The sequence below is a fragment of the Cavia porcellus genome, unplaced genomic scaffold (assembly GCF_034190915.1).
Source record: "Cavia porcellus strain 051 isolate PalLab524CR breed Dunkin Hartley unplaced genomic scaffold, mCavPor4.1 scaffold_6, whole genome shotgun sequence".
NCBI classification, from domain to species: Eukaryota; Metazoa; Chordata; class Mammalia; order Rodentia; family Caviidae; genus Cavia; species Cavia porcellus.
In genome coordinates, this window is record NW_026947489.1 from 24240812 (window position 1) to 24253766 (window position 12955).

The 12955-nt window shown below is 41.4% G+C and overlaps 1 protein-coding gene across 6 annotated transcripts in view; it reads left to right on the plus strand.

The window, feature by feature from the left end:
• Adamtsl3 (ADAMTS like 3) overlaps positions 1 to 12955 on the plus strand; it is a 321817-nt gene that overhangs the window by 193791 nt on the left and 115071 nt on the right. For all 6 annotated transcript variants that reach the window (XM_013158894.2, XM_013158893.2, XM_013158895.2 and 3 more), the window contains exons 11-15: positions 954 to 1092; positions 2595 to 2645; positions 3308 to 3512; positions 7548 to 7695; positions 9257 to 9341. In XM_013158894.2, the coding sequence (XP_013014348.1) occupies positions 954 to 1092; positions 2595 to 2645; positions 3308 to 3512; positions 7548 to 7695; positions 9257 to 9341 (628 nt within the window). The remainder of the gene's footprint in view (positions 1 to 953; positions 1093 to 2594; positions 2646 to 3307; positions 3513 to 7547; positions 7696 to 9256; positions 9342 to 12955) is intronic.

Genomic DNA, 12955 nt, shown 5'->3' on the forward strand with positions numbered 1-12955 from the left:
GAGAGAGACAGAGAGACTAAAATAAGTTGTAAAACATGTTAAGTTAAAAACAGATGCATATACAAGGTTCTAGACAGTTGCATGTTTAAGGACATATAAATAATTAAACAGCATCTTGTAGAGGAGGAGAAGAAAGATGGAAGCAGCTATGGGGAAAGAAAGGGTAATACAAGGAGAAAGATAGGAAGACCGTGCACAGGGCCCTGATGGCAGTGAGGAAACCACACAGAGAACTGAGGACACATCCCAGCTACACCTGAGGTCTAGGAAATTCTTAAAGGAGGTGCATGGTAATGTGCTTATCACCAGTGCTAAGAGAACCACAGCCTCTTAAAGCAGTTGTTCGTAGTCTTGGCCACATACTTTAGTCATCTTAGAAACACCCAAGCATCTTTTTAAAACATACTGACTTCTTGGACCCTGGTTGCAGTGTTCTGACTTAAGTGACGCAGGAAGGAAGGAACCTGAGTGTTGATGTGTCACTGCCATAGAAACCCTGTGGATCTGTTACATGGCCAAACCTGGAAACCACTGAGCTGTGTTTCTTTTTTTTTTGAATTGGTACCAGGGATCGAACTCACGACCGCCTGCTTGCAAGGCAGGTGCTTATGCTGCTGAACTAAATCCTTAGCCCCAATCTGTGTTTTTTAACGAGGAAAAAAAAATGCATGAGCCAGGCATGGTGGTGCATGACTGAAATCCCAACATTCTGGGAGGCTGAGGCAGGTGGATTACAAGTTTGAGCCTGAGTAACTTGGAAAGACCTTGTTTAAAATATAAAATTAAAAAGGATTAGGCATGTAGCTTGGTGCAAAGGCTTTGGGTTCCATTCCCAGTACTGAAAAAGAAAGGAAAGAGATGAGAAAGGGAAAGAAAATGTGTGGCAAGTGATAACTTTGCCAGGCAAATAGGAAACAAATAGTGTTCAGACTTTTCCTCTTCTGTCCCTGCAGGTTATCAGCTTAATTCTGCTGAATGTGTGGATATCCGCTTGAAGAGGGTAGTGCCTGACCATTATTGTCATTACTACCCTGAAAATGTAAAACCCAAGCCCAAACTGAAGGAGTGTGGCATGGACCCCTGCCCATCGAGGTTTGTACAAATTTTATTTTCAAAGAAGCAAATCAATTACAACTGAGAGTGATCAGTTCTTGTGGAATAGTACATGTCCACCTCCTGACTCTGGCTCTGCACAACTAGCAGGAGCTCGTGTTCACATGCATAACCTTGATCAGTAGGAATTAAGATGTCTTTGCAAATTCCAGCACTCTGGCCAGCACTCTCTTCTTGCTGTGAGATTGTGTGTCCGTGAATTTTTTTGTCTGTCCTTATGACAGGGTCTCACTATGCAACTCAGAATGGCCTTGAGCTCACTTTGTACCCCAGGCTGGTCTCAGACTTGCAGTGATCCTCCTGCCTCAGCCTTCTGAGTGTGGGATTACATACCCATGTTTATAGCAGTACAGCTCACCATAGCTAAGTCTTGGAAATGGTCTACATATTCATCAACAGATGAAAGGATAAAGACCATGAAGTATTTATGCGTAATTGAATATTCCTCAGCCACAAAAAATAAGTTTGAGTCATTTATAGGAAAGTGCACCTTTCTAAGTGGAATAAATCAAACACAGTTTAAATATCACATGGTTTTTCTTGTATGAGAAACCCAAAGTATAAACAAAAATATAACAAAATAAGTAATAGAAAATAGGAAGGTAGATATTTTGGAGATGAGAAAGGGAATCTGGAGCATGGAAAGGAAGGGAAACTAAAGAGGATTAAGAATACCTCTATCTCTATCTCTATATCTATATCTGTATCTGTATCTGTATCTGTATCTGTATCTGTATCTGTATCTGTATCTATATCTATACTATATCTATATCTATCTCTGCACAACTCTCCACAATGATTGTATTTATTGTGTATTGAAAACATGCACTAAAAACTGGGTCACCATTACCACATTTGCCTTTTGAAGTGTCACATTGAATTTGGTATAAAAAATGCATCATACTATATATAAACTGAGAAGTTGAGTAATTGATTACCTGCTTGGATTGCCTGGGGAGGTTCCCTGGATTTGGGGGCAATATCTTAAAATAACAGCACAACATCAAGTCCCAGAATCCCCACTACTTTCTGGCTAAGGTGAAAGTGTTGAGCTGTGAAGATAGTGGGATTCATTGTGATGCCCATTCTGGTTGACTATTATCTTCTCTTGAAGACCTGTAATGTCTCCAATGTTTTGGTTTTGTTCTTTACTGTTTTGTTCAATCTCTTGAAGACCTGTTAATACCATTACTGTATTTTTTCATAATGATGATAAAAAGGACTAAATCAATTTATCTAAATTAAGAGCGGTATGTTTCTCTTAGATTATCATATCACCAATTCAATAGTCTGTATTTTTTATATACAATGAGGAATCCTTTGTGACAGTTGTTCTAAAGATTAAAGGGTAGCCACATTTTTGGAAATGGTAACACTTGGTGTGTTTAGTGTTTAATTTGAAAGAGCTCTATCTTCAGATGTCATTATTAAATGTGTAAGATAACTTGAAAGTGATATTCTCACAATGGTTTTATTTGTAGTGATGGATTTAAGGAGATTATGCCTTATGATCACTTCCAACCTCTCCCTCGGTGAGTTATGTGTTTACTTTTCCTCATTTACTCGAGGTAGCGTGCAAGCCTGTGTAGGCCCTCGTGGAAGCCTGCAGTGCATCGGGATGGGCATTAGGCAGTGTATGAGCTAAGGGAAAACAGACTACAACTCACTAATTAGAAGAATCTTTTTAAGAATTGAGCAGAATAGGCTGCCTCAAAAGGTGATGTTTTTAGTCATTGGAGAGATAAGGTCATCTCAGTATCTCAGATGGAAGGTATCATGAAAGGAAGTGAAGCATTGTAATTGATCAGCCACTTGACATGTAGATCACTAATATGGTCTTTTTTGACTTTCTATGATTATGTCTCTAGCAGTATGATCACGTGGTATTTTGTAGTTGAGAAATAGATTAAAGATCTTTACCTATTATCTTTTAATTAGTTTAATTTCACAATGGCCCTCTTGGGTAACTAGGGGAGGAGTATTATCCCATTTACCAGAAACCTCATGTTCAGGGAGTTAAATTTTCGGGACTGTAGACGGTATGTGACAGGTAAGAGCCTTAGGACTCCAGGTCTCATGTGCTTTTAACTGGACCACAGCTGATACCATGAGGCCATACTTTTAGCAACCACCATTGCAAATTTGAAATCAACAAACAACAAATAAATAACGTATGTTTTTGTTTGCTTTTGAGCTGGGAACATAACCCATGGACCGCATGTTCTGTGTCCTGTGGAGGAGGGATCCAGAGGCGGAGCTTTGTGTGTGTGGAGGAGTCCATGCATGCCGAGATCCTGCAGGTGGCGGAATGGAAGTGTATGTACGCACCTAAGCCCAAGGTCATGCAAACTTGCAATCTGTTCGATTGTCCCAAGTGGGTCGCCATGGAGTGGTCTCAGGTGAGATGTGAAAACATACTACTTGTGGTTAGATTGCAGGTTTTAAGGAATACTTGGACACCTCGGAATAAAAATGTTGAGTGTGACCATAGTTCCTATTCCCAAAGAGCTTTGAAAAACAGTTGGAAGACAGTATAAGAGAGGCTGTGACCATTACTGTAGGTAAGATTGTCACTGTGAAAGACTGTGGCACATGTGGAAGGAAGATATATCATGGCAGAGTCAGTCAGGAAGTCTTTGTTACCTTTCTTCAAAGATAGGAATAACATGTACAAGTAATAGCCTAAATAGAACCTTGCCATGGTAGCTGACTAAACCAGAAAGAAGAATGGAATGAAATGAAACGAGGAGGTGTCCAGAAAGTCCTGATTCTCTTAGGTTGAAGAGAGAATTATTGATATTAAGAATTGGAAGATAAAGGTAGAAATACTGACCTGACATTACAAATGCACCCGTGTCTACTGGTTAAGAAGCTTCACAAAGTTTTGAAGAGTATAGTATATTTCAGATAACTGAAGTGAGACAGCCTAACCCTGGGAAGGGCCAGAGAAGGCCATGTACTTGGAAACAAGGAGGAAGAAGATAGCTGGAGGAATGAAATGAGAGAAAAGACCCTCCCAGAGATGTGTCAGATGAGCTTAATTTCTACTTTCTAGGGAGATGGGAGAGTAAGCCTCCAGTACAGATCAAATGCTGGTGGCTTAGTCCAAAAGGAAAAACACACGTGCTGGTATTTAGAATTTTAATCTTAATCTTTAACTTTTTAAAGAGTAAAACCTAGTTGACCCACATTTCTCCAGCTCTTTTGTGTGATCTCTGTAATATATGTGCACTGATGCATCTATTCCTGTGTTTAATGTGTCAACTGCCATGCTAGAAGAAAATAACACTTGCTTCTCCCTCCCAGGAGCTTAGAATCAGTCACCCGGGCCTGCACACAGACAAGCAGGTGTGATGTGGTATAATGGTGTGTGTGATTGCTGCTCGGCGTGCAGTGCTCAGGGTCACCGGCACAAGATTAGCTCCAGCGGCAGGAGTCAGGAAAGGCTTCAGAAAGGATAGCTGCCCTATCATGATACCTGAAGACAAGCGAGTTTCTAGGTGAAGACCCACCTTAGTCTGTTTCCTGTGTCCCCAGACTAAATGTCACCCCATAGAATGTCAACTGTGGTTATGATAGAGTTATCAGTTCTTTTCTGATCATGCAACCTGTGAAAGACATTTGGAAGCTTGCATAACGCTTCTCATATTCTTAGGTTGACATCTGAGAATTTTATCAGTAAGTTTAAATAATTGCAAAGAATATCATGTCCAATGTGCTGTGAATGTTGACATTTTAAAAGTGTTATTCATTCTAAAAATGTGTAGTGGAACCTAAATGTCATGACAGTTTCTATCCTTGCCATCTTCACTTAAAAATTGGGAACAAGCTCTAATGATTTGAGCATTTTCACATTTCTTCTGTTGAACTCACATTCTCAATCTACTGCCCTGCAGAATTCTATCATAATATGATGTATTTGTATGCTTGACATCCATCCCTTATTGATTATACTCTTCATTTCTAAGAAAATGTGTAAATAAAGTTAATTTATTTTGGTTTCTTACGGCCAGAAGGCTCTAAGTATTAAGGATGTTCCATTGAATTCATCTCTGATTAATTTTAATTTTAGCATCCAATCAAAACAACATCAGTGTATTTCAAATTTTGCTAAAAAGTTATTACACACATGACAAGTAAGTTTTCATTTGGAGTAAGTCCTTCTAGAAGGTAAATGAAGCTTAAAAAGTAAACCATATGCCCATTACCAGAATGAGAAATGGGCTCAGCAATAATTTTACTGATAATGTTCACTGTTGATGTTTTACGTTGTCTTACACATACACATCGGGAAAGCTTGTTGACATTAATAGGCCAGGTTAAAAAAGACTTTATTTCTGTGAGGTGATGCTGTTCTTTGAACTCCTGAATTACATGCCAAAACCAAGTGATTGTGCATCGCCAAGAATTATTTTTAAATATCTGTCAGCTTATAATTTGCTTAAGTCCTTTTACAATTTTGTTGAACGTAAAGGATACCACCCCAGTGCAAAAGTACTTGTTACCTGGCCATTAAAGATTCTCACTTTTTGGCCCCAGTCAGCGGTGCTTATACCACCTATAGAGCTATTGTTACCCATGAAGTCCTAGCCATGTGTTCTGGGTCAGCCTAGAACTTTTATGCTCTCCCATTAACATGACTCTGTCATTGCTTAAAACATCAAAATAGGTTGCTAACTGGCTCGTCTTAGTCACCACCCCTGACGCCACACCTTTCACTTTTTAAAAAGTTCAAATAAACTCGCAGTGATAAAGACTTGCAGTTTTTGAGGAAGTAATTCTCACCAAAGGGGATTCTGACAGTAGTGTGAATACTGACTGCCTCTTTCGGTGAGTGTCCTGCTTCCCACAGGAGCTAATTCAAAAGAGGCAGTGCTCTCCTGCTTTGACCAATTCCAGCATTGTTTTATCTTATCTCATTGCTTTCTCTTTGTGCACTGTGTTTTTTTTTTTTTCCCTAGCTGACATAAAAGAGCTTCTTAAGATCATATTTCAAGTTTATAAATTCAGGGACAAGGTAAACCAGTTTCCCAAAACCAGATCTAAGTTCAAACTTCACTCCGGTGTAGTGAAATGCTTGGTGGTTGGGGGACAGGGAGAAACATGAGGAAGTTGGAGGGTTTTCCAATGTTCTGCCCTTCTGGAGCTGTGTGAGTGCTGAGAAAGGCCTCCTGAAATGTGTCTGTGATGCTTGTCCCCAAAGGCAAGGTACAAAGCACGTAGGAGCTTGGGGAAAAAAAAAAAAAAAAAAAACAAACAAACAAACAAAAAAAAAACCTTATGGCTCTGTAGCAATGACTGGGTCTTGGGCTCAGCAGCAGAAGATTCTGGAAGGAATTCCACACTTATATCTTAACACCCATGGGCCTTCAGCCAGGCCCTTAGTTGAGCCCTCGCACGTGCACATCAGGCAATCAGTGAAAAGGTCACATATGCAGGACACTGCCTGTCCACAGCTTCTCCCAGGGTAGACCCAGTGTTGGTGAGACCTGAAGGTGTGCAGACTGGAACTCACCTTTCATGTAAAATGCTGTCAAGCATGTGAATGTGAATTCTGGACTTTAATTCATAACAGCGTATTGGAACACTAGTCCTCCTTTGTCTGTGGGGGACTCCATGCTAAGGCCCCCTCCCTGCATATGCATGAGACTGCTTTCACTGTTTTTTCATATACACGCATGCCTATTATAAAGTTTAATTCAAAAATTGAGCAGATAAATGAAAAAGATATCCTAGATTTTCACATGACAAGAGAGCATACCATTATATTATAGGCAAGAGTTACTTCCAAATCATAAACAACGAAAACAATGTTGACAATGTAAACTTCACCAAAAGTCAGAAAAATGGCATAATGTTTTATTATTTTTGTCTGATTCTTCTCTAGTACTTTTTCCTGAATTGTTTGGCTGAATGCTCAGGATGATTTTTTTTCATGTGGTAATTACTTTGCAAGATCAAAATCTATACAGAAAAGAAAGTTTCACTCTCTGGTGTGATTGGCTGAAATTTAATTTCTTTATAGTCTTAGTTTAGAAAGTTTTCTTTCAGTCTCACAAATTGTTTTGGGTCATGTCATGTCAATTTTTAATCAAATTTGTGAAAACCTGAATCAAGTTACTTTACGTATTTGATTCAGAGCAAAATAACACTCAGAACATGTATTTTTCTTCCACAGTGATCTCATCTTAAATACTTTTCCAATTGAGAATTGGAGTAAGGCTCCAACGTGGGAGGGAGGTACCCAGAAATGCAAATATCCCAGAAAGCCAGTCTCTGTCTTCTTTCTTTTTGGAATGTTTGTCAGAGGCCTTTTGTGTTAAATATTTATATACCATAGCGTTAACGAGCATCTCCTTTGCATATGGTATAATAAGGCCTCGTACACTGCTCCACGAAGGAGAAACTCACTGGCTTGTCTTTCCTCTTTCAAGTGCACGGTGACTTGTGGCCGAGGGTTACGATACCGCGTCGTCCTGTGCATCAACCACCTTGGGGAGCACGTTGGGGGCTGCAATCCACAGCTGAAGCTGCACATCAAAGAGGAATGTGTCATTCCCACACCCTGTTACAAACCAAAAGGTACGATTTCCATGTGTTTCACTCTAATCCAGTGATGTTTCCCGACTCACGTTCCACTGTTGCACCACTTCTGTTTTGACTCAGTTTTCTTAGTAAAATGGTTTTATACAGAGTTTGCAACAAATCTATCCATCTGTGTGAAAATGCTGGAAATACGGGATGTATTGATTTGGAGAAAACATTAAGCTTCTGTTGATTCAGGATGTGCAGGGTGGCTCCTACCTATCCAGGATTGATCTGACATTCCTCGGTGGGCATAAAATAATAGTTATTATTTTATACAGTTCCTACCTTTAAGAAAAAGGAGATTGGGAAGATGAAAAAGAGAAAGGAGCAGGAAAAAGCAGAGAAAGAGGAAAAGGAAGAAGAAATGGAGGACAAATCAGCCCTTCTCCTTCCCAAATTTGCACTCTCCTCTGTTTGCACTGTTCCATAAGTGCCTCTCCTTCACATGTATTTCGTGAAGGAGGAGCAATGTCCTCTTCAGTGTTATGGTGCTAGGGATGAATGAAGATTTTAGGTCCCAATCTAGATCTGTGGATGCACTGAGAATTCCCCTGCAGCTCCATTTGCTGCACGTGAGTTAGAAGAATAGGAGCTATGGATAGCAAGGCTTGACCCCATTTCTCCAGGGTATGCTGCTTTTTATGCAGTGATTTCCATGTGTGTTAGGAAGGAATACTCAACCCTCATGACAAATATCTTTCTCTCCACAATGGAAAACAGCCATTCCTACCTGTTTGTAAGAAGGACTTTTCCTTATGCCAGAGAGGATGGTGCAAGGCTCTTATTATTTCTGGGTATATTATTATCTATACAGACGACCCCACAGTTAGCCAAGTGGTTGGTTGACCATGTTCATCTTGTAGAAAAATGTCACGGGGGGTCCTGACTGGTGCACATATGAATTACATAGCTCCATCAATGCAACCTGTTTTCGTTTCTTCCACATTTGATTGTACTTTAATAGATAATTCTTCAGTGTCTGTCCTTCCCTGGAAGCAGCCCAAAGTTATTTCTCTTCACAGTTCACAACTCAATCCTTTCTTTCCTCACATCTGAAGGGGCTCTAAGGGCAGAAAGGGGCACCAGCTGCTTTTCCATGCCACGTGCAACTCTCAGCAGTAAGACCTGGTGACAATAGTAATGGGTGCACTCACTTTTCCCACTGTGTTAACTTCCACGTTATTTTCTCTTCTCTATTAATTTGTGCATTCAGTGGGTAAAACAAATTGTGGCAAAAGAAAGTAATTTGATATTAATATGCAAAAACTAGAAAGTGGCATTGATTTGTAAAGGCATTTTTATGGTGAATATCAAGAACACACTGAATTCTATTATGGGAATTATTTGAGTTGCATTTAGTAATATATTAATTTTTTAAAAAATGACAGAAATGTTTATTCCAGAAGCTACCTAAAGTACTATGCCAAAGGGCTCAACTTGCTTTTAAAAATCATGACCTCTGTGTTAATGAAATGTTCAGCCAATGATGATTATGTATCCAGCCTCTGAGTGATTAATAGTCATTAAGCTCATTGTTTATGTTCCTTTTTCTTAGAAAAAAGTCCAGTGGAAGCTAAATTACCTTGGCTGAAACAAGCACAAGAACTAGAAGAGACCAGAATAGCAACAGAAGAACCAACGTGAGTCCAGGACCTTTTATGGGAGTAATCAGGGCATAGCCAGTTAACATGATATATGTGACTTTTGTACTCATTGGAGTACAAGGATACATCTAGTATCCAAATGGCCTGCATTTTCAGACTCTAGAGAGCTAGGGCTGGCTAGAAATTTTCTTTATTTCACGATTCAGCAGTCCTATTTTGGCAGTATCTGTGAGAAGCACAAGAAAGCAGTATTATTTAAATTGAAGCAGACCCAGTGTTCTGTTACTATTAAGAGATCGGGGATAACTCCTAGATTAACACCTATGGTTTAACCAAGGACCATCACAGTACTATATAAATAGAACACACTTTTTGTGGGTAAGTCATGGCTGATCACCATAAAACCAATCATGTTGAAGTGCACCAGGTGACTGAAGTGATTGTAAGGAGCTCCTCAGGGCTGGGTGGTGGGTGGAAAAGGAAAGAGCATGGAGCTCAGAGCAGCCACTGTTAGCTGTGTGACTTTGCACCTGGCTTTACTTTTTCTGTGTCCCATTCTCATTATTTGTAACAGAGGCAAGTTGGGCTACATCTCTCCAGGGTCTGTCCCCATTAAAACTGCAGTGCCTACTTATCCATGTATGGTGCAACAAGTCTGAGTTGTAATAGTGTCTGTGGAAAGAAAGAATCAAGAGTAAATCAAAGAAGCATTCTGGAGACAGAAACTTAGGTACCAAAAGAGAAGAAGGAGTCATATGTGCTCTGAAATTCCTAGCCAGGAGTCCAGAGCAGCATTACCAAAGACAGACTCAGGTAACTATATAGTACAGCAGATTCCACACTGGATGCCTTGAGTCCTCGGTGTTGACAAGCTGTCTACAGAAAGAGAGCATGCAGAGTGGAGCATGGCAGAGTGTGACAGGGACCTCAACTGTGCTCTGTCCCATTTTCCTGAGAGATCAAGCCTAACCTGCCCCTTCTATGTATAAGGAGAATGAGATGCACAAAGATGAGAGACTTTTCTGAGGTGACACTGTTGATAGTGGCAGTCCTCAGCTCCAGAACTCAGTCTCCTGGTCCCTTTCCTCACACCTCGGTGGCCCTGGATCTTTCCTTAGATCTTTCCTTTCCCCAGGCATCTTTTCTCCCACATGTTCAGCAGTACGTGGAGCTCAGTGCATGAAGAGAAGAATGATTCGTGTGTTGAGCAACTTGAGATATTTGCAAGATTCTTCCTCCTGTTAAGCCAAAATATCCTTCCTCCCAATTTCTTTTTTCTGAAACAGAAAGCAAAAAAAAATTGACCCTCCGATCCCATGTGACAAATTTTCATAAATCTGACAAAAGCTATCATGGGTCCTCCGAACTCTGTCTCCACCGAGCCCAGCATTGTTTTCACCTGCAGTGTCTGTCGGTCTCCTGCCACCCCTGTTGTTCTGTTCATGGCACATGCTCATTTGTTGCTGCTCTTTTAACTGTGGTCCAGGCTGCTCGTGAGCCCTAGGGGCCCAGAGGAGTGTGGATTACTTCCCTTTGAGAAAGTATTGTGCCTTTCCGTGATGTGGTGCCACGATGTTACACTCATGACACACTCAGGCTTTTCCACAGGCCTGGCTCAGACCACAGAAAAAATTGTGTGTGGATGCCTAGAGGGGGAGAGACCCCAGAGACTCTAAGGAAACAGAAGGCTGTGGAGCTCATGGCAGCTCAGAGATCTACAGGAAGAAGGGAGTCAGAGAAGCAGGCTAGGGACTAAGTCCTGAACAAGACCCAGAAAAGCTTATATGACAGAGACAGAGAGAGTAAAGGATTCAGAATGGGTGTACAAAATGACATACATCTCACAGAAGGCCAGGGAAGAACTGAGGACTGAGAAGAAGCCCACTGATAAACAAGGAAGTTGTTTCTGTTAATTTTACAATGGAACCATTCAAAGAGTAGAGACGGCAGTGTGTGAAGAAATTAATAAATGAATTTCAGTTAAGAAGAAAGTCAAGTGACAGATATTTGATTATTAGGAAAGAGCACAAGATGATAAAATGATAAAAAAAGAGTGTATATATGTGTGTGTTCATTGTTTTCATTTGAAGTTAGAATAGGCTTCACATAGTATAAAAATAAGGGTTTGAGACAGGTTAAGTTAGCATTTGTAGGCGTTCCACCTGTATAAGGAGGGCCTTCGGTTAAATGTTAGTAGGACCTTCTTATGCTCTGACCGTCTAGGTTATGTAGAAGGAACCTATTGAAGGAAAGGGATTCCAGATGCAGGACAGGAACATCTTGTGACCACACAAAGAGTCTTAGAGATCTCAGTCTAGACTGAGGGATCTTGCTAGGAGTTTTGTTATCAAAACAGTGTTAGGTAACAGTTGCTAATCCCTTGTGTGTCCTCTGTTGGTTAACAGGATCACGGTCTGTCCACGTCTCCAAATCTGGAACCCAGATTCATTATAGCCTTTGTCTGCTCATCCCTTACCTATGCTTGCCTTGATCACACTGCTAAAATAACACTCAGTTCCAGCTCCTCCTGTCCACCCCTGCTCCCACTACTGCCGATATTCTGCATCCACACAACCTGCCCAGCCTCCAGACACCTGCATAGCATCCAGACACATGCACAGCATCCAGACACCTGCCCAGCATCCATGCATGTGCACAGCATCCAGACACCTGCACAGCTTCCAGAAACTTGCACAGCATCCAGACACCTATACAGTGTCCAGATACCTGCACAGCATCCATACACCTATACAGCATCCATACACCTGTACAGCATCCATACACCTGCACAACATCCAGACACTTGAACAGTGTCCAGACACCTACACAGCACCCAGACACCTACACAGCATCAAGACACCTATCCAACACCAAGACACCTGGACATTATCCAGACACCTGCACAGCATCCAGACACCTACACAGTGTCCAGATACCTGCACAGCATCCAGACACCTGTACAGCATCCATACACCTGCACAACATCCAGACACTTGAACAGTGTCCAGACACCTGCACAGCATCCAGACACCTACACAGCATCCAGACACCTGCACAGCATCCAGACACCTACAAAGCATCAAGACACCTGGACATTATCCAGACACCCGAATAGCATCCAGACACCTGCACAGCATCCAGACACCTACACAGCATCCAGACACCTACACAGCATCCAGACACCTGCACAGCATCCAGACACCTGCACAGCATCCAGACATCTACAAAGCATCAAGACACCTGGACATTATCCAGACACCTGAATAGCATCCAGACACCTGCACAGCATCCAGACACCTACACAGCATCCAGACACCTGCACAGCATCCAGACACCTACAAAGCATCAAGACACCTACACAGCACCCAGACACCTACACAGCATCAAGACACCTACACAGCATCAAGACACCTATACAACACCAAGACACCTGGACATTATCCAGACAGCTGAATAGCATCCAGACACCTACACAGCATCCAGACACTTGCAAAGCATCAAGACACCTACACAGCTTCCAGAAACCTACACAGCACTCAGAACACCTACACAGCATCCAGACACCTGCACAGCATCCCGACACCTACACAGCACCCAGACACTTACAAAGTATCAAGACATCTACACAGCTCCCAGAAACCTACACAGCA